The sequence below is a fragment of the Oppia nitens genome, unplaced genomic scaffold (genome assembly GCF_028296485.1).
Source record: "Oppia nitens isolate AA-2021 unplaced genomic scaffold, nextdenovo-longstitch-racon4-pilon3 scaffold3_pilon_pilon_pilon, whole genome shotgun sequence".
NCBI lineage: Eukaryota > Metazoa > Arthropoda > Arachnida > Sarcoptiformes > Oppiidae > Oppia > Oppia nitens.
Window position 1 is genome coordinate 8,157,246 of NW_026533221.1, and position 17,996 is coordinate 8,175,241.

Genomic DNA, 17,996 nt, shown 5'->3' on the forward strand with positions numbered 1-17,996 from the left:
CGATACTTTAAAATTTTTATTATTTTACATTAGATTTTTTTGATAGTTATGTTAATTGATTTAATAAAAAATAATATAAATATATATAATATAAACATTATTAAAAAATATTATACAGTTTATTAAATTATTTTATTTTCAATGAATTTAATTGATATGAGTAGTCATTAGATATCAAACTTTTCAATACAAAAATTAAGTCCCTGTTCTTCGTATTCTTTTTTAGTAATACAAAGTCTACTCATGAGATCACTATTTTGTGCCAAACATTTGCCGCTCTCCCAGATATAAGTGATTGGGTTTTCGGGAATACATACGTTAACATCATATAAATGAGGAGCCATTGAACGGATATCCGTATAAATTCGCTCTTTTATACCTTTAAAACAAGCATTTCCTCCTAAAACATAAATCAATTAATTAGTAAACAATTGGATAAATACCACTAAAAGTCGGATTTAGTACAAACCTATGACAAGTATATTCTCATATAAATGTGGTCTCACTTCTTCACGTATACTGTCTATTGAGTGACCAATAGTATGTGATATACCGATCTGATCGATGTCCACATCGCTCGGATAGAAGAGCAGTTCTGGCACTTGAAAGCGTTCGTTATTCATACGAATCACTTGATGATCAGTTATGGGTGATTTGTCTTCAGGATTGCGTACATATCCTCTCTTAATAATGGTATAGTCAGGCAAAATATAATCGCGAACTATTGAGTTCTTCCTTGTCCTGGATATCTCTAAATCCTTCCAAAACTGATTTGATACATAACAACAGTCCTCTTTCATCTGATTCACTACATATGTCTCATCCAAGACATTCAGCTGTCTGTAAGATATAATATCTTTCAAGTGATTTGTGAGCGCTTTGCCGCCGACATCTATCCTGCGAATCGATTCAGTAATTCTTTTGTTTTTAATAAACGGAACGATATGTGTAAACGAGAATCCAGTGTCAACCACAAGAGTGGCCAACGAAGTCTTGTTTGTCTCTGAATACTTATGTGCGGCCAAATGTGGACCACTTGTGCGCAATAGACTCGCAAAGCCATACTCTTCATACAAGATTTCTGTTAAATTTTCTTGAATTGGTTTAAAATTAAGTGTCGGTTCTGTTATGATGAGAGTGGTGTCTGAATAGTCGACTTTGAGTTTGGTTTTAAAGATATAGTCCCAGATTTGTCGCTCTAAATCATAGTTAATTAGATATCCCTTTTGAAATGGTATCAAATAAAACATCTGAGAATAGTCTTTGCATTCTTCCATCTGATCGCCAATGAATGGACGCCGCCTTTCGCTCTTCACTTTTGTAATACAATTTGGTATAACTCTTAATGAATAAAAAGATGACAACAATAAAAACAATGGTCAGTCTTAAGATGTCTTAAGATTTCATTAGTTCATATCAAAAACAGACTTACTTGGGATAGGAATCGGTGGCGAAACCAACTTTGATGGCGTGGGCGCCGTTGTCGACCACCAATGTTTGAGACATTGTTTGGCACCAAATAAGAGATTGTCAATCAATTTAGATGTCTTTAGATGTGATGTTTAAAAGTGATTTGATTTACAAAACAATAGTTAAATCATATGTTGTTATGATTTAAAAGTCATCACTATTTAAATGTTGACTATTTTGCGGCAAATAGATTATACACAAATGCAGACTCCATGTGTTGGTACAATAAAACAGTGTAAATATAATACATTTACATACATTTAATGTACAATACAAATATTTTTTCAATGGAGTGAATATTTGTGGTTATATTAACAAAAGCATATATGAATCTAAACAATGATTGAAAGTGCGCTAAACTTAACACATAATTATCACTGAATTTGATTTACATTAAGACTTGACCACCGATTATGACTACAAACGAGTCAATTGGCGACAAATTTATCTCTCATCGCATGTTATCTTCATTTGATATCAACGATGAATTACTTCAGAAACTTAATACAAAAGGATTTACTCTAAAATCAGAGATACAGGCCGTCAGTGATGACACCTTAAGATTGATGTGTAACTTAAGTGATGAACAATTGAATACAATCAATGAATTGATCCGAAAGTCACACAAGACTATCATTAATCACTTAACGGTTAGTCATATAAGAAAGTTATCGGGCAATCGGATTCACACGAGTTTACCATCACTGGACATTGCACTCGGAGGTGGTCTTGAAGTGTCAAAAGTGACACAAATTTGTGGTGAAGGAGGCGTTGGAAAGACACAAATCTGGTATCAATTTGTAAAACAGATATTATATATAATATGACATGAATTGACTGAAATGTATATATATTTATGAAATAGTATGCAATTATGTATTACCGTTCAAATACCCGAACAATTTGGTGGTCTTTCGTCTCACGCGTTATATATCGATACGGAAAACAATTTAAGACCCGAGAGATTGCAATCTATGGCCGCCTTTTGTCTGGAATCATATCCTGAGCTTAAACAACGATATTGTGCCGAATCTATGGTATCAAATGTTCACCTCTTCTCGTGTAATACAAACTCAAGAGATCTTTTTGAACTAATAATGAGTCGAATCGAGCATTTTCTCGATCACCACCAAGAAGTAAGACTTGTTATCATCGATAGTATCGCTAATCTATTCAGATATGACTATAAAGGCAATGAATTTCAACGAGAATATGAAATATCACAAATGGGTCACAAAATTAAATCTATAGCTCATCGCAAAAGAGTTGCCGTTAGTCTTAAAAACATTTTAATGGTTTTATTATTTACTGATATTTTTAATTTTTGGGAATATCTTTATTTTTAAACAGTTCCTCATTTCAAATCAAGTAACTTATATTCCTGTTGAGGGTAAAGACACACCAGCTTTGGGAAAGTTATGGCAAACTTATTGTTCCACAAGTTTTCTAATCAAAAGATACGGTGAATACAGAAAGACATACACTTTAAAGTCAGTCAACATCGAAACGGACAGACATTTCTTCTTTCAGATAACGGTATTATTAACAATACTATTGATTGTATTTTTTAAATTTATTATATATTCTTCAGAAAAATGGTATCAAAGAGGTACTTCCAGATGAAGTTGTTGATGCAATAATAAACAATAATAAATTATAAAAGAGTAACATAAGTAATTTAAGCAATATTACCGGTAATTGATTTTTTAATAATATCAATGATTTAGTCAACATATATCCTATTATTATATTATTACCAGTATTTATAAATTATAAGTTATAATATATTTATGACAATTAGAAGTCATTTATTTCAATTTCATTTAATTTTATAATTTTCATTAAATATCCAGTTTAAAATTTATAATTATTTATAACAACAAAAAAAACATTTGTACCAGTATTTTTTTAGTATATTTGTAAATTAAAATGACCGGTACACTATAGCAGTATTGTATTTAAAAACAAACAAACAAAAACAATTATTTATAATAAGATTACCGGTAATAATTTGATTTTGTTTATAAACCTTAACTATAATATATTACAGTAACTTAATTTTAAAAATTTGTATTATTACTATCAAATGAATAAAAATGAGTTTTGATTGCAATAATAAATTGACTAAATTAACAAATATTGCGCGTATTATCACATAAAGTAAATGTTTAAAAAGAGATTATAAGACAATTGAATCAAATATTCAATGAATTTGATATAAAATAAGGCAAATATATTAACGTCTTCTTCTCTTACGAGTTGTCGTTGTTTTGCGTATATTAGGCACAGATTCAACACATTGGATGAGATTTGGCTCAATTTGAATAGATTGAGATTCACAATCATTTTCATTTAGTGGAACCGTTTCGTCGACTGAGTTATACTTCTGCGTCCATTCTTTCCATTGGTCTTCATAATGAAGACGCCAATTACTCCATTGTTTGATATCCATTTGGTTAGTATTTCCATAAATCTCCAGATACTTGTAGTATTGATCCCGAATAGTATTAAATGCTATACTGTTAGCAAACGGCAATTGACTGATGGGATCGAAATAACGCGCCGGTAGGTTAGTCACCGGACAGATATCATTTGGCGTCTCTTTTATCTTTGTCTTTGACAATGAATTAATGAATGAATCAAATGTCTGATTGTCACTAAATGTAATGAATGTTCGCGAATGTTGTCTATTATCCGACTGAGAACTGCAATCATCGACTAAACTGTTGTCGATTTCTTGTATCAAAGGCATTGCTATTGAATTATATCTAATAAAAGGTCCATTAATCACATGTTTATCAATAAATTTAGATGTCTTCTGATTTTTCTCGAACTGATTTCTCTGATACTCTTCAAGTGATTTCAAATTTTGTTTTTCAGTGATTAACGCCTCTTCTAATAACTCCTTTTGTGTCAATACTTTTGGCACAATTTTTTCTTTAAGAGGTTTGGATTTATTTAAAGGACTGTAAATAGATTTATTTAAATCTCCAGTTTTCAAAACTTTAGGATTCCTTAATTCACGTCTTGTAATGATTTTTCTCATCTCAGGGATGTCTAACTCGAGCGGAACTTTCTCTATAATTGCACTTTTAATCTCAGATTTAGTTGACTTCTTATTCTTGTTGGTCTTCTTCACCGTAGCGACAGTTGTTATGCGTTTTCTTTCACTTTTATTTTTATCATCAACTTCTGTATCACTTTTCGGTTCGTCATTTTCATCAATTGAAAAGTCAGAATCAACGCTATCGTCACTATCAGTGGTATCACTATTGAAGTCCGTGTCGTTGTCATCCTTTAATTATCGAAACAATAATTGTTAGACAATTGAAATGTAATTAAATATCAATTGATAAAAGACCTCTTGAAACCCGCCGTAAATTTTGTCATAAAACTGGTCGACATATTCTTCAGTGTCCAACAGCTGTGACATCTTTGAACCGGCATTTGGCCGACGAATACGATTAAATGAAAGCGACATTGAATGCGATGGGAAATAATCAGATGATGTCTACAATGGGTTTCAGATGAATGGCTAAAGTGAATCAAATCAACAGCAAATCATCATTAGATGGTAATCAAAGTCAAGACAATAAATACTTACGTTTTGTCACTGAAATCACTTTCAATCAGTCTTTACATTAGAGATGACATAATAACGGAAAACAATAGCAATACTAACAATACATAAGTTTAGTAAATAAAACAGTTATGCATTGCATTGCTATTCAAATGTCACGTGACTCGAGTGTTGACAATATTATGCATATTGTAGTTGTTTTGTGCAGTGATTGACATTTTATTTGGTATTTTCGGTGATTTTGCGGACAATTTTAACGAGTGAATGATTTATTGAGGACTATGTCGGCCACAACTGTACCCGAAACTGTCTTAATCGACCTCAAAGTAGACCGATCTCTATTGAATGCAAACTTTGACTCTTATAGAGTATCGATTGATCCGATGGTAACATATAGTGAATCATTGGCCAAAAATAGTATCAATGAATTTAAACTATCTGAAGATGACTACAGCTATATTAGTTTATCGATGGCCTCACAGTTTAACCATTTGTTTGCCGACCCCTATTGTCCGCAAACCGTATTTCTGACCACAAGTAATGGTCAGATTGTATGTGTTGGCATTGAGCTGTTGTCCGGCAAACTAAGTCAACCGAAAGTTGTCTACAGTATAGCCGATTTTGAATCGGGTCTCATATCGCTTTCATTTCCCAACAATAGTTTAGCGCTAATCGCGATCTCAAACCCGAAAAAGCGTGAACTTTATGTGGTGTCCACTCCTAGCCGGTCGGCCACTGAACCATGGATTCACTTAATGACTATTGATTTGTCTGATTATGAAATAAAAAATTTATTTCAACTTACATGCAGTCAATCAATCGATATGTTTAACAATTTTATTCAAATGGATTGCATATTGAGTTTTGTTGACAACTGTGAAGAGAAAAACTGTGAAGAATTGGACGAAAGTTCACATAAGAGTCCATTTTGTCTTATATTGAATTGGTTGACAATTATTGGAAATATTGATGAATCTAATACTTGGAAAGTTAAGAGATGTCGGCGACTCAAAGGTAGTGATTGGCCTAAATATCTAGCATTTGATTTAGTCGACACTCCCTATGTTTGTATGATTTCGGAAAAAGATTTTAAATTTATTTATGATTCAGACAAACCTATTGTTGAATCTGAGTTGAAAATAAATATCAAATCTGAACCAAATATTTTATATACATATTGTCAATCACTTGAAGATATTTGTGTGACATTTAAACTGCCCGTTCAAATCACAAAACATGATATATTCATTGATTTAAAGCCCAACAAATTTTTGATTAAAATCAAAGAAGTTATTGAGTTTGAGGGCGATCTCTGGCATACAATTGACTCGAATTCATCTGTTTGGACAATTCAATCACAATCAGACTATCAATTGCTTGAAATAACTGTCAATAAATCAGAAAATGGTCTCATTTGGCACGAGTTTATTAAAGATGATAAACAGGGTCAGGAAATTATCAATAAACAATTGGTAGAAGAGATACAACAAAAGTTAAAACATTTGACGAGTGATATGTCTGCTAATGATAATGACTTTCATAGCGATGTTTATAACCCTATGGGACTCGAAGAATGTGATTTTACTGATAATTCATTAGTTTTTAATCGATATAATGGAGACTCACATTTAATTAGCCATAAAATAGACTTAACTGGTAGTCAATGGCTTTTTACAATTGCAACTCAGAAATCATTTAATAGTGATTGCAGTGAATTACCTTATTTTGTGGTCCGACACGATGTGGATGCCATTGTTTGGTCACCTCAAAGTGCACCTGAAATTGAACAATTTAATGTCACACATGTGGCCACATTTGCCGCATTTGGTTATGTTTCGGCTTCCAAAACAAATACACGATTCATTGTCGCTCCCGATGACTGTAGTTATGTTGCCATCGCTGATGGTGTTCGACACATATATCTCTATCGACAACCGGTTCATATAAAAAGTGGTGAACTCAGGAATAGAAAGACTGGAAAAGATATACAAAAAGTTGCAAAACAACACGTTATCAGTTTAAATGACTGTCATTTTATTCTTGGTATTCATGCCATCAATGATAGCATTTTTGTCTTGACTAACGATAAGATATTTCTAATTAAATTATAGACTAAATATCATAATATTTTTATAGATTTAATAAAAAAATATTGAGTGATAATAAATTTTATTTATTGATAATATTTATTAATTACAAATTTTGACAACTTTAACTCATGGATTTTTTTCGGATAATTGGATTAAATAATTACCAGTAAATTATCTATAATTTATTTATTGTTTATAGGGTGGATCGCGATCATAGCATCGACCATATAATCCCAGTGATAATATTGAGTTATCAAAATTATTGAGACTTAATGTCACATCTGATCCAATGTGACCATTATTATTATATATCCATTTATCAATGGCAACTGGTTTGTAGCCTTCAGTAGTAACACTCGGATATGTGTAGTTTGTGGTGAATTTTGCACTGATTTTCAAACTCTTAAATACTGTTTGTCCGGATTTAATTGAATATGTATTGCAATTCTGATCGTTACATCTAAAGACACCACAAAACTCTTCACTTAAAGGATATTGAATTTGTTGTAATCCGTGTCCACTTCTATTGGCCACTAAAAGCCAATAATATTCAGTTTCCAATGATTTCCTATTTATCACTTCATAATCTAATTGACAACAAAAGCCATTATTACAAACTTCTACTGAATTGTGTTCATCTTTTAGTCTAAGAAGTGCTGAATTCTTCAAATTTAAAGTAACGAATGGTTTGTATTGCGATGTATCGATCAAATCCTTCATTTCAATGGTTTTGTTATATCTATTATTAAGACATTTTGCTTCAGTGTTTCTGCTATCGACAGGAATGTCTGCAATCAAGAGTTGGGCCCTTTGGCCAAACATATCCGACTCTATTAGAGGTCCGTTTTGTCCCGAATATATACCACTACCGATTGAGCCTAAGAATTATTTATATACATAGCGGTAATATAGTATTTTATAAGTAATATACAGTACTTGTATGCGACTAATCCTTACCAGAAAGAGGATTTTGCATATCAGCGGCCAATAAATTGACTTTATTAGTGAAGGCCCAGCCGTGTTGTAACTGATTTGCTGTCTTAAATGGTAACTCATCGAACCACCAAAGAGGAAACGCCATTGTTTGTACACCATATCCATTAATAAGACGAGAGCCAGGATTTTCAAACATTATATCAAAACAAATGAAAAGTCCTATTCTTCCGAAAGGAGTGTCGAAATAGGAAAACTCTGATTTTGGCGGAACGTTATAATATAGTTCATGAAATAATTGCATTTTGTGATACTTGGCTACAATTGCACCGTCCGGTCCGAATGCAACCGCTGTATTAAACAAATAATGGCCATCACTTGGACACTGAATATCTTTACTTTTATCACAGTTAACGCGATCACCATAATCGGCCACAATATACAATTGATTTGTTTTAGCGAAACAACTCAATCGGTATGTCTTAACTCTGTCCTTAAACTCTATCGGGTTATCGCACGGGACAACAGTAGTCTTTTTCGGGTCAGGAATCTGTTCAGATATTTCTGCAATTTTAGAGCGCGGGTATCGTGTGTTAATAATGGCATCTTCAGGAAATACCAATATTTTAGCGCCCTTTAGATACAATCATTAAAATTGTTGACATTTATTAGATTTCATTACTAAATAATAATATATACCTCATCTGCAGCTTTTGCGGTCACTATTTCAAAGATATCCAAATTTCTATTCATTATATCTATCGGTTTTTCTTTTGCCAAATCGCCGAGTGGTAAGTGTTGATAAACAGCAGCTCGAAAACAATCATCATTTTTACATTTAATAAAATATTTATTCAAAATTAATAAAAATAAAAACAAATAAATTGTTTTAATAAGTAACATATTAAGTGGTATCAAAATTATTGAAATTTAATAATAAAAAACTTAAAATCAAGTGTTACTATGGAGTAATTAATTGCAGTCTATTATATATAAGTATTACCGTATGACTGACATGAGTACTGGAAAACATGTTTTACATTATTTTTTCAACACATATCTAATCTAACTTTTTATCTCAATATTAAAGTCATGAACTTCTTATATGAAAGTTTAGGATATGTTTTATTGAATGCGATTATATTACGGTAAACATAATTTAATTTTTAAAAAATATACAGTAAATGGAAATATAAAATTATTCGGTGTCTGAACTCAAATCAACGACAAAATCTTCATATTTGGGTTTTTTTGCCGGTGTTCTCGGAGAACGTCTGCGACTGGAACTTCTGGAAGATTCTTGAAAGTCTAATGAGCTTTGTGTAGATCTCGGCTCGCTTTTGACAGTCACACCGCGACCACGGCCTCGACCTCTTGATCTAACAGCTCTACCTCTGCTACGAATGGCAGTATTGTGACTACTAGTCTGTGGTATAGACATGACTTCATTGACAGGAAGGGTTGTTTCAAATTCCACTTCAGATTCCGCACCATTTTCATCACCATTTGTTACTTCAGTTTTTATTGATTTAGCTTTTGTTCGGCTTTCGGCTAAAATTTTGATCAAATCCTGCGAATCACTATTGACTGTATTTTCATTTTTAATTCGTCTGATCTCATCTCTGATATCTTCAACTTTAAGATCTTCTAAAGACAACAAACATTGTTTCATATTTTCTTTCTGAGCCGAATAGACATCATTGATGGCTTCAGTCGATTCCTTTTCCACTAACTCAGTGACAGCAAGAGTTAAGGCATTTTCTGAAAGAAGTCCTAATTTGTGGTTCGAGTCTTCAATTTTATCGAAATATTCTTTAATAATTGTCGTTAAATTAACTCTTTCGGTGATCACTTCATTATCTAAAATAGCTCTCATTTCATTGATATCAATATTGCCCTCCTCTTCATATACACGATTAACGCGTCGCTTCACGTAATGAATTATCTCAGACGGGTTGGCCACTCGTCCATTAAATTGTGCGCCAAACTGTGCTGAATGGAACTGGTGTTTGGAATCAGTATATTCAAGTCTTAGTCGAATTAACGGCAACTTTGGTTGTCGACTATCACCCGTGTGCTCGAGTCTAGCCTTTTGTATCATTTCCTCAACTTTGTCGCGACAATAATCGATAATCATTTCTTCATCGTTTTGAATGATATTTCGTTGAATAAGATCGTGAATATCTATTGATTCCCAAACAAATGGTCTCACAGTTTTCAATTTACGAGATCTTATCCGAAATTGCGGTGTTTTATTCATTTCGTCGAAGAAAACTTCGAGAAGACCAACGTGTTTGGGTAGAGCCTCCGCTTCGCATAGCGATGTGGCCACTGTAGAGCCCGGTTGGTAGACAAAGAACTGTTCCGTTTCATTATAATCACATTCTGGTCGTGACTCGTGTTCGTGACCCCAAATGACCAGTTGTGGTAAATCTGATAGAAATTTTTCCGGTAAATACTTAGTATTTGGATGTTTAATGCGATTCTGATGTACGACAACTATCTTAAACCAGTCGTCTTCATTAGTCTCAGGCATACAATAATTAAACTTATTGTCAGTGAATATTCTGTATAGTCTTTCTTCATTGACTGATCCCAAACCAAACAAAGCTATCTTACAGTTACTCTTTTCTAACAGAATCGGAGTCAATAGTATTTCGTCAACGTTTGTATATTTGCCAAAATAGTTGACGAGTCCCGCACTGGACAGTGTATCCAATGCTGTGATGTGATTCGGTCCGATCGGGTCGTCGTGATTGCCGTGAATGGTAAACACAGGCAATGATATGTTAAGATTATCGTCCAAATAATTGGCAAACTTTTTATCGTTCTTGTAATGAGAAAAATTGTCGGTTTGATCCGAAACTATACGGAACTGAATGGGTTTATCACCGAAACAATTCTCGCGAAAGAGGTTTACTGTCTTTTCCAAAGTGGCAAACGATGGCTTATTGTGATGAAATAAATCGCCGCCCAAAAGAAGTAGATCCACGTCTTCATCTTTGGCCATATGTAACACTTCCTCGAATGTCCGGAAAGAGTCATCGCCTGACAAATCAAGTAATTAATTTCAAATTATCATTCAATTAATACAATCAACGATTCAATCGATCAATCATTTGCGCCAAAACCACAAATACCTCTTTCGGGATGTCTTTCATTGTAACCAATATGAAGATCACTGGCAACGAGTATACGAAACGTTTTACTATAATCAATGTCAGACATGATATCAATGTGTGTCCAATGATCTCAATGTATTAATCTGTGGTTAATCTGATGACACTCTTCATCGATAATCATGTATACAATGTCTAACACTTGATGTCAATGAATGCAAAACAAAATCAACGATCACTTCAATACAAAATACAATACAAAGCATTGCATCACTTGAGTAGTGAATTACAGTATATATGAATGACTCTATTCATAGATTACGCATACATTTGCAATACTTTTAGCGCCAAACACTTGACTTACGGTAAGTGTAAAACATATTATTATTATTATAGTATTCAATATACACTCAAGTTATGCATATTTTTTTATCAAAATATTAATAATTCAAGTATAAATAAATCTAATTTTGTTTAACTTAACAATAAATCGATAAATTTTTTAACATTAACATATATCAAAAATATTAGAAAATCTTTTTAATTTTAATTTTATGTATTTTTCATATTTTAAAATTTATTGCTTAAATGTTTTGTCTCTAATTATAGATAATAATAATCAATTCTATACTTTAATAAACTACTGTATTATTACAGTACATGTACTCTATTCTACTCTATTTATTAATAGTGACGTCATTTATTATTACAGTCTATAACTGATAATAAAATGATATGATTTTTTGCACACAAATATATTAATAATACTTATAGTACTAATTAGTGTTGAGATTTTTATTCCCAAATCCCGTATTGTTATTACTATTTATTATTAATTATAATTATTTTGAAAACAAAACGACATAAAATCTTGTTTGACAACACTATTACTAATATTATTGAAACAAATATAACGTATTGTTATATATTTATAACGAGAGTCGTATGTATATACTGCGTGACATTCGTCACATATTTATAATGTTTTCATAGTATTGTTAATACGAGTCTAGAATTGAATGTTGTTTTCCAGTGTTGTCTCGATTTCTCAATAATACAAACAATTATAATATGTTTACTATATATTGAATGAACTGTTAATTGCATTCACTTTGAAATACATTTAGTGTTTTGTATTGATTAACATTTTGATAGTAATTATCATAACATTTGATGAACGCATACAATGGTATATAACAACACGCGTCACGCGCTTATACCTGTGATGGGCCACAAAATAGCATTGAAGACAATAGAGTTAGTGAATGACCAGCGAGTGGTGATCGGTCGGGAAAAGTCATGCGACCAACGCATCGACTCTATTGAAGTGTCCCGACGTCACGCTTATGTCACTCATGAAGATAACAATTGGTTTATCACTGACTTAGAGGTTAGTCTAACATAAAGATCATCCGTTATATTGCAATCAGATTTTGCCATTTGTCGGCTTTAAGTCTGAAACCAGTTATAAATATTTAGACTAATTTATAAAAGTCCTATATTTACAGCTTTAAGTAGTTTAACGATTAGTACTATTTTTGAGTTATGAAGGAGTTATGAGTTTATAACTGGTTTAAGACTTAAAGGACTCATTTGTTTCATAAAAACTCATTATTAGCTAATAATTAAAGCATTGTTTCATTTGATAACTTATTTAGAGTACAAACGGATTGTTCATAAATAGCATAAAACTGATCGCTTTTACGCCATATTGTCTGCAAAGTGGAGATAAAATATCGTTTGGACCGTTAGATCAATCGGAGATCATCTTTAAATATGTGGACAACTATTGTAACGATAAAAATGTGATTAAGAATAACAATAGTAGTCATGCAGTGAAAAGGAAAATGAGTGGCGATTGTGACCATCAATTAAGTCATTTGGTGACCAAACGTGTCTGCACCGAGTGGTCAGACCTATTGGATTCGGAACTCTGTTGCGCCATATGTAGTGAATTGTTTGTGTTTGCTGTGTCTCTCAACTGTGGTCACACTTTTTGTTTGTCATGCATTGAACAATGGAAACACTCAAGAGATGGTCTCAAACCAAGACATGACGACGGAAATGAAGAGTCGACCACTTCTCACGAAACACATTGCTGTCCCGTATGTCGCCAAGAGATCACTTCACAGAACAGAGTTCTAGTATTGGACAATACCATCGATCACATCATTGAGAAGTTGTCGCCCAAACTGTTTGAATACCGAAAACAATTAATTGCTGAAAGAAAACAATTGTATTTCAGCTAATTATTTATGCCATTCAATGGATCCTTCACTTCATTATTCAATACATCGATTTCATCATTTTGTTTATACTGTATTATTATATATAGCATTACTTTCATATTATATATAGTTCTCTATTATTTATCTCAGAAATAATATTTATTATTTATTTGTCATTTGTTTGTCAAAATTACATTATTACATAATATGCCACATTATAAATCATATGTTTATTTATTTAACRTGTTTTCTTTTGTTTAATAAAACATTTAATTTATATCAGATATAAATATACAATAATAAATTTATTATATCAAATTATTTTAATATAATGAGACAATATAATACTGTACTTATCAATTACGGTAAGTGAGTATAGATAAGTAAGTAATGATGGGTTACAAAATTATTATATTAATAATGAAATATTGTAGATGTACTACTTTAACATTATAAAGTACAGTATATTGCATAAAATCTCGGCTATTTACTACTACCACTAAAAGTGGTATAACTTTAAATATAAAAAATATAGAAAGGGGTGATATATATCATTGGAAAGGTTTTTATATACACTTTCCAATGATAATAAGCACACCATTCCTAATAGTGAGCGCGACCATTGAAAGTCCGCCCGAAAACATGACAACCGAAAAAAATAGGGGTAGTGTATGTGCTCTACACATAAATCACTGCTATTGCCCCCACCATCGCTAAAATAACCGAAATTATTTACCCGAATGGCGGGCTTACAGTTAAATTTTTTAAATTAATTATACATATTATTAATTATTATATACTTATTTATTAATTTTAAAAATTATTTTTTTCCTGTGATTTATTTATCGATTTTTATGAGCAGTTAAAAAAAGCCGAGATTTTATGAAATATACTGTACTATATAATACTCTATATTAATAGATTTAATAATTTAATGATAAAGTAATTGCGATTATCGCTCATATGCTGCTTACGCGATAACATCCAATAAAAAACAGGTTTTCAAACTTCAGTGAAACTATGTTTTTATCATTTAAAATATGGTTATAATGACTAAAAAATATATATTTTCAAGGATATAATGTTCTAATCTTTCCATTTTTTATAAATAGTTTTTTATTTATTAACAAAAAACATCACTTTATGTGTTATCTAACAATTTATTAGTGATTGAGACTTAAAGTTCAATAAGAATCAATAAAACTAATGATAAACTTTTAATAATAATAACTAATAAAAAAAGTCAATTTTATATTTATATTTTAATTGTAATAATAACGATAATGTAATTTTTAGACAATAATGTTATCCACAATAATTGATATAGTTTTTGCATTTCTAAACGTTTGTAATATTTATGTCTCATTTATTAGACAAACAATTAAGTCATTAATCAAATTGAGTTTTAATAAGTCATTATCATTGGCAACATATTTGTGTTTCAAATCAATGCGTTTATCTTTAGATGTCTTCATAGATATCACAGCTTTTGTGTTGACACCGTCACGAAAGGCAAAGGTTCTCCCGATTACAGACAGACTATTATTGCAATCGACACAAGAACTGACCGAACAAATCAAATTAGGAAAAGTATTGAAATAATATTTATAAAAATTGTCTTTTAATTAAAACAGTAATTTTATTTTAAATGTATTTCTCATATTTTTTAGTTAAAGAGTCAAACATTAGTGAAGGCATATATTGACCGAATAAAATCTGTTCAGCCGGTCATCAATGCAGTGGTCGACCAGAGATATACAGAAGCATTACTCGAAGCCATTGAAATTGATAAGAGAGTATTGCATGAACTTTACGGTAATGATCCGTTGATACCCGGAGTGTCCATTCATGACCAACCCTTACTTGGAATTCCATTATCTGTTAAAAATAGTATTGGAGTGGAAGGGATGGCTTTTGATGCGGGACATGAACCACGAAAAGGAGAAAAGAGTAAAACCGATTCAAAAGTCATTCAATCACTTCGAAAGGCCGGTGCTATTCCACTGGTGATGACAAATGTACCCGAACTGACTTCGTGGTGGGATTCTTCAAATAAAATTTATGGACAAACAAACAATCCATACGATTTGTCTCGTATTCCCGGCGGTTCTTCTGGTGGTGAGGCAGCTCTCATAGCATCTGCCGGTTCTTTAATAGGTGTGGGTTCTGACACGGGTGGTTCCATCAGAGTTCCCGCATGTTTTTGTGGAATTTTTGGTCACAGAACAACTCCTGGTGTCGTTCCTACTGACAATCAATTTCCTGCCGTTGATGCCGAGAAAAACACTATATTATCTGTCGGTCCAATGACCAGATATGCCAAAGATATTTTACCGATGCTTAAAGTAATGTCTAACTCAAGCCATAAATTGAAACTCAACGAAGATGTCGATCTGTCAAAAGTGAAGATTTATTATATGGAAGATAACTGGAATCCATTGGAAACTAGAGTTTCATCTGAGATAAAACATGCCATACGAAGAGTTGTCAAACATTTTCAACAAAAATATGGCAATTATACTAAAAAAATTTATTTTGATAAACTATCAGATGGTTTGCTAATTTGGATTTATTCTCTAAAACGAAAATCAAATGTATCGCCATTTGATGACAAAAAGATGACGGATGAAAATTATGATAAATTTCAAATGATTTTAGATTTGATTAAATATTTTTTTAATTTATCTGTCAATACATTGTCTACTTTAGTAATGAAGTCTCTCTTTGTGTTCACTCCAAGTATTAGTTCAGATTTTGGCCAAAATTATGTTCATTTGGGCCGTGAATTAAAGCTAGAGTTAAAACAATTATTAGGTATTATTTAATTTAGTTTTTTATATGTCGTTATCATAATTATTTTTTTTTGATTATTTTAAATAATTAGCTAAGGATGGGATTTTAATATATCCGACATACCCGGAACCGCCACCAAAACATATGTCAACAATTGTTAAACTTCCTAATATTTCCTATACGACTGCAATAAGTACATTAGGAGTACCGGTAACTAACTGTCCATTAGGTTTAACAAAAAGCGGATATCCAATAGGTTTACAGATTGTGGGTTCACCATTCAATGATCGCTTGACTATAGCTGTGGCCAATGAGTTAGAAAAGGCATTTGGAGGCTGGGTATCACCAACTAATATAGTTTGCTAATCATTTTAATTATTTATATTTTTTGTAGTGTATATAATAAAGTTTGATTTAATGTATCTGTTATTTAATAGTATGTTTAAAGCGTTTTCATGAATCACGATATACTGTATAATTCTAGTATATTTTTACAGATATTATATTATTATATTATATAATATCTGTTATTTTTGTAAAATATTCTTATACCGTAAGTTGAATAATTAAATTTTACATTTATGTTGTATAGTGTAGCTTATATATAATAACTAAAGCTAATATAAGATAAATAACAATTAATTAATTTAACTAAACTATTACAATATAACTAAATTTTAATATTAGTAATCTAATTAAATAATATTTTTTAAAATTATGTTAAACTTATAATTTACAACATATAAGACCAGATACTGTGGTTATTGACATAATTATTTTCTCAATATGTACTCTCACAACAACATAAATATAAATCAACAAATTAAACAATAGCTTCTTATACAGCATTTTATTATGTTTTTCATATGAATTTTTAAAAGTTTTCATAAATTAAATAAATCTATATTAGTGAGTTTTTTTGTAGTAAAAAATTTTTTATGTATTAAAATGTAATATTTTTAATATGCATATATGCAAAAATATGCAAACATTTATTATTATATTGTTTATTAATTAAAAATACCGATAATATAAAAATATTTAAAAATTACTCAAAACGCAAAAATTTATAAAGCAATCATTTTTTATAAAACTTGATAATAATTTTTAACGAAATGTTTTTAAGACATTTATTATGAAAATATTTTCAATTGTTTTTTAACTTTAAGATAAAAAGTCTATTTTTATATTTATAAATTTAATGTATTTTTAAATCAATAATCAATGTTTGTTGTATTGATTTTCTGATTATTTTGTATATTTTTACTCAATTATAAAATTTAGATAATTATGCTATTTATTATATGCTATCGATAAATAAAGATCTATAAAAATAATTACTAGTTTTGTTATTAGTTTTGACAGTAATTTAAAATTAATGAAAAACAATTAATTTGATTATTATTTGTTGTCAATTGATTTCTTTTCAGACGATTGTTTGAAGACTGAAGATTTGGCTGAAGAGCTATCTTTGGTGATCACCGGACGACTCGGTCGGGCAATAGTTATTGTCTGGATATCATAGTTATCGACTTTTTTGTTAAACCGAAACCAATAGATGAATAGTAAGATCAAAATAATGACTACAATTATGGCGAAAATTGTAAATAATATGGCAATCGGTATGTAATATATTTTCCAAAACGGCAAATACGGACAAAAAATCTTTATGTCTTTCCTTTTGCAATTCAAATCTATTTGATTTTCACTCTAAAAAACATTAATTTTTTCAATTAAAACTTATAGTCAAAGTTGTGATATATTAGACAAACTTCTAATAGAT

The 17,996-nt window shown here is 30.9% G+C and overlaps 9 protein-coding genes across 9 annotated transcripts; 5 read left to right on the forward strand and 4 right to left on the reverse strand.

Moving 5' to 3' along the window:
* Positions 1–167: 167 nt before the first annotated feature.
* LOC128958685 (actin-related protein 6-like) lies at positions 168–1,667 on the reverse strand. The gene is made up of 3 exons (XM_054304588.1): positions 1,433–1,667; positions 470–1,341; positions 168–400 (listed from the first exon to the last, which is right to left on the reverse strand). The coding sequence occupies exons 1-3, from the start codon at positions 1,504–1,506 to the stop codon at positions 168–170; spliced, it is 1,179 nt and encodes a 392-aa protein (XP_054160563.1). The 5' UTR covers positions 1,507–1,667.
* Positions 1,668–1,789: 122 nt separating this feature from the next.
* On the forward strand, positions 1,790–3,131 carry LOC128958687 (DNA repair protein RAD51 homolog 3-like). The gene is made up of 4 exons (XM_054304590.1): positions 1,790–2,260; positions 2,336–2,741; positions 2,821–3,006; positions 3,062–3,131. Exons 1-4 carry the CDS (start codon positions 1,884–1,886, stop codon positions 3,128–3,130), a joined length of 1,038 nt encoding a protein of 345 aa, XP_054160565.1. The 5' UTR covers positions 1,790–1,883; the 3' UTR covers position 3,131.
* A 484-nt stretch (positions 3,132–3,615) lies between these two features.
* Positions 3,616–5,137, reverse strand: LOC128958686 (vacuolar protein sorting-associated protein 72 homolog). The gene is made up of 3 exons (XM_054304589.1): positions 5,075–5,137; positions 4,832–5,005; positions 3,616–4,765 (listed from the first exon to the last, which is right to left on the reverse strand). The coding sequence occupies exons 2-3, from the start codon at positions 4,949–4,951 to the stop codon at positions 3,707–3,709; spliced, it is 1,179 nt and encodes a 392-aa protein (XP_054160564.1). The 5' UTR covers positions 4,952–5,005; positions 5,075–5,137; the 3' UTR covers positions 3,616–3,706.
* Positions 5,138–5,315: 178 nt separating this feature from the next.
* Positions 5,316–7,161, forward strand: LOC128958107 (nudC domain-containing protein 1-like). Its single transcript, XM_054303921.1, has one exon. It carries the CDS (start codon positions 5,332–5,334, stop codon positions 7,159–7,161), a length of 1,830 nt encoding a protein of 609 aa, XP_054159896.1. The 5' UTR covers positions 5,316–5,331.
* A 165-nt stretch (positions 7,162–7,326) lies between these two features.
* On the reverse strand, positions 7,327–8,826 carry LOC128958108 (pantetheinase-like). The gene is made up of 3 exons (XM_054303922.1): positions 8,773–8,826; positions 8,098–8,707; positions 7,327–8,018 (listed from the first exon to the last, which is right to left on the reverse strand). Exons 1-3 carry the CDS (start codon positions 8,824–8,826, stop codon positions 7,327–7,329), a joined length of 1,356 nt encoding a protein of 451 aa, XP_054159897.1.
* LOC128958683 (double-strand break repair protein MRE11-like) lies at positions 8,651–11,541 on the reverse strand. The gene is made up of 3 exons (XM_054304585.1): positions 11,214–11,541; positions 8,773–11,121; positions 8,651–8,707 (listed from the first exon to the last, which is right to left on the reverse strand). The coding sequence occupies exons 1-2, from the start codon at positions 11,299–11,301 to the stop codon at positions 9,272–9,274; spliced, it is 1,938 nt and encodes a 645-aa protein (XP_054160560.1). The 5' UTR covers positions 11,302–11,541; the 3' UTR covers positions 8,651–8,707; positions 8,773–9,271.
* Positions 11,542–12,192: 651 nt separating this feature from the next.
* On the forward strand, positions 12,193–13,626 carry LOC128958691 (E3 ubiquitin-protein ligase rnf8-like). The gene is made up of 2 exons (XM_054304595.1): positions 12,193–12,582; positions 12,851–13,626. Exons 1-2 carry the CDS (start codon positions 12,379–12,381, stop codon positions 13,439–13,441), a joined length of 795 nt encoding a protein of 264 aa, XP_054160570.1. The 5' UTR covers positions 12,193–12,378; the 3' UTR covers positions 13,442–13,626.
* A 1,243-nt stretch (positions 13,627–14,869) lies between these two features.
* LOC128958109 (fatty-acid amide hydrolase 2-B-like) lies at positions 14,870–15,982 on the forward strand. The gene is made up of 3 exons (XM_054303923.1): positions 14,870–15,010; positions 15,091–15,903; positions 15,971–15,982. Exons 1-3 carry the CDS (start codon positions 14,870–14,872, stop codon positions 15,980–15,982), a joined length of 966 nt encoding a protein of 321 aa, XP_054159898.1.
* A 129-nt stretch (positions 15,983–16,111) lies between these two features.
* Positions 16,112–16,583, forward strand: LOC128958702 (fatty-acid amide hydrolase 2-like). Its single transcript, XM_054304608.1, has 2 exons — positions 16,112–16,234; positions 16,305–16,583. The coding sequence occupies exons 1-2, from the start codon at positions 16,132–16,134 to the stop codon at positions 16,577–16,579; spliced, it is 378 nt and encodes a 125-aa protein (XP_054160583.1). The 5' UTR covers positions 16,112–16,131; the 3' UTR covers positions 16,580–16,583.
* Positions 16,584–17,996: the final 1,413 nt, after the last annotated feature.

What these genes read in the sequence shown, in the direction of transcription:
- LOC128958685 (XM_054304588.1), bottom strand. Translation starts at nt 1,506, where the DNA reads ATGTCTCAAACATTGGTGGTCGACAACGGCGCCCACGCCATCAAAGTT. An exon ending in GCCACCGATTCCTATCCCAA is followed by an intron (nt 1,342 to 1,432) that starts GTAAGTCTGTTT and finishes TTATTCATTAAG; the next exon opens with AGTTATACCAAATTGTATTA. An exon ending in TGAGAATATACTTGTCATAG is followed by an intron (nt 401 to 469) that starts GTTTGTACTAAA and finishes TTTATGTTTTAG; the next exon opens with GAGGAAATGCTTGTTTTAAA.
- LOC128958687 (XM_054304590.1), top strand. Translation starts at nt 1,884, where the DNA reads ATGACTACAAACGAGTCAATTGGCGACAAATTTATCTCTCATCGCATG. An exon ending in GTTGGAAAGACACAAATCTG is followed by an intron (nt 2,261 to 2,335) that starts GTATCAATTTGT and finishes TTTATGAAATAG; the next exon opens with TATGCAATTATGTATTACCG. An exon ending in CTCATCGCAAAAGAGTTGCC is followed by an intron (nt 2,742 to 2,820) that starts GTTAGTCTTAAA and finishes ATTTTTAAACAG; the next exon opens with TTCCTCATTTCAAATCAAGT.
- LOC128958686 (XM_054304589.1), bottom strand. Translation starts at nt 4,951, where the DNA reads ATGTCGCTTTCATTTAATCGTATTCGTCGGCCAAATGCCGGTTCAAAG. An exon ending in TTTACGGCGGGTTTCAAGAG is followed by an intron (nt 4,766 to 4,831) that starts GTCTTTTATCAA and finishes CGATAATTAAAG; the next exon opens with GATGACAACGACACGGACTT.
- LOC128958107 (XM_054303921.1), top strand. Translation starts at nt 5,332, where the DNA reads ATGTCGGCCACAACTGTACCCGAAACTGTCTTAATCGACCTCAAAGTA.
- LOC128958108 (XM_054303922.1), bottom strand. Translation starts at nt 8,826, where the DNA reads ATGAATAGAAATTTGGATATCTTTGAAATAGTGACCGCAAAAGCTGCA. An exon ending in CCGCAAAAGCTGCAGATGAG is followed by an intron (nt 8,708 to 8,772) that starts GTATATATTATT and finishes TTGTATCTAAAG; the next exon opens with GGCGCTAAAATATTGGTATT. An exon ending in TATGCAAAATCCTCTTTCTG is followed by an intron (nt 8,019 to 8,097) that starts GTAAGGATTAGT and finishes AATAATTCTTAG; the next exon opens with GCTCAATCGGTAGTGGTATA.
- LOC128958683 (XM_054304585.1), bottom strand. Translation starts at nt 11,301, where the DNA reads ATGTCTGACATTGATTATAGTAAAACGTTTCGTATACTCGTTGCCAGT. An exon ending in TGAAAGACATCCCGAAAGAG is followed by an intron (nt 11,122 to 11,213) that starts GTATTTGTGGTT and finishes TTGATTTGTCAG; the next exon opens with GCGATGACTCTTTCCGGACA.
- LOC128958691 (XM_054304595.1), top strand. Translation starts at nt 12,379, where the DNA reads ATGGTATATAACAACACGCGTCACGCGCTTATACCTGTGATGGGCCAC. An exon ending in GGTTTATCACTGACTTAGAG is followed by an intron (nt 12,583 to 12,850) that starts GTTAGTCTAACA and finishes TAACTTATTTAG; the next exon opens with AGTACAAACGGATTGTTCAT.
- LOC128958109 (XM_054303923.1), top strand. Translation starts at nt 14,870, where the DNA reads ATGCGTTTATCTTTAGATGTCTTCATAGATATCACAGCTTTTGTGTTG. An exon ending in AACAAATCAAATTAGGAAAA is followed by an intron (nt 15,011 to 15,090) that starts GTATTGAAATAA and finishes CATATTTTTTAG; the next exon opens with TTAAAGAGTCAAACATTAGT.
- LOC128958702 (XM_054304608.1), top strand. Translation starts at nt 16,132, where the DNA reads ATGAAGTCTCTCTTTGTGTTCACTCCAAGTATTAGTTCAGATTTTGGC. An exon ending in AGAGTTAAAACAATTATTAG is followed by an intron (nt 16,235 to 16,304) that starts GTATTATTTAAT and finishes TTAAATAATTAG; the next exon opens with CTAAGGATGGGATTTTAATA.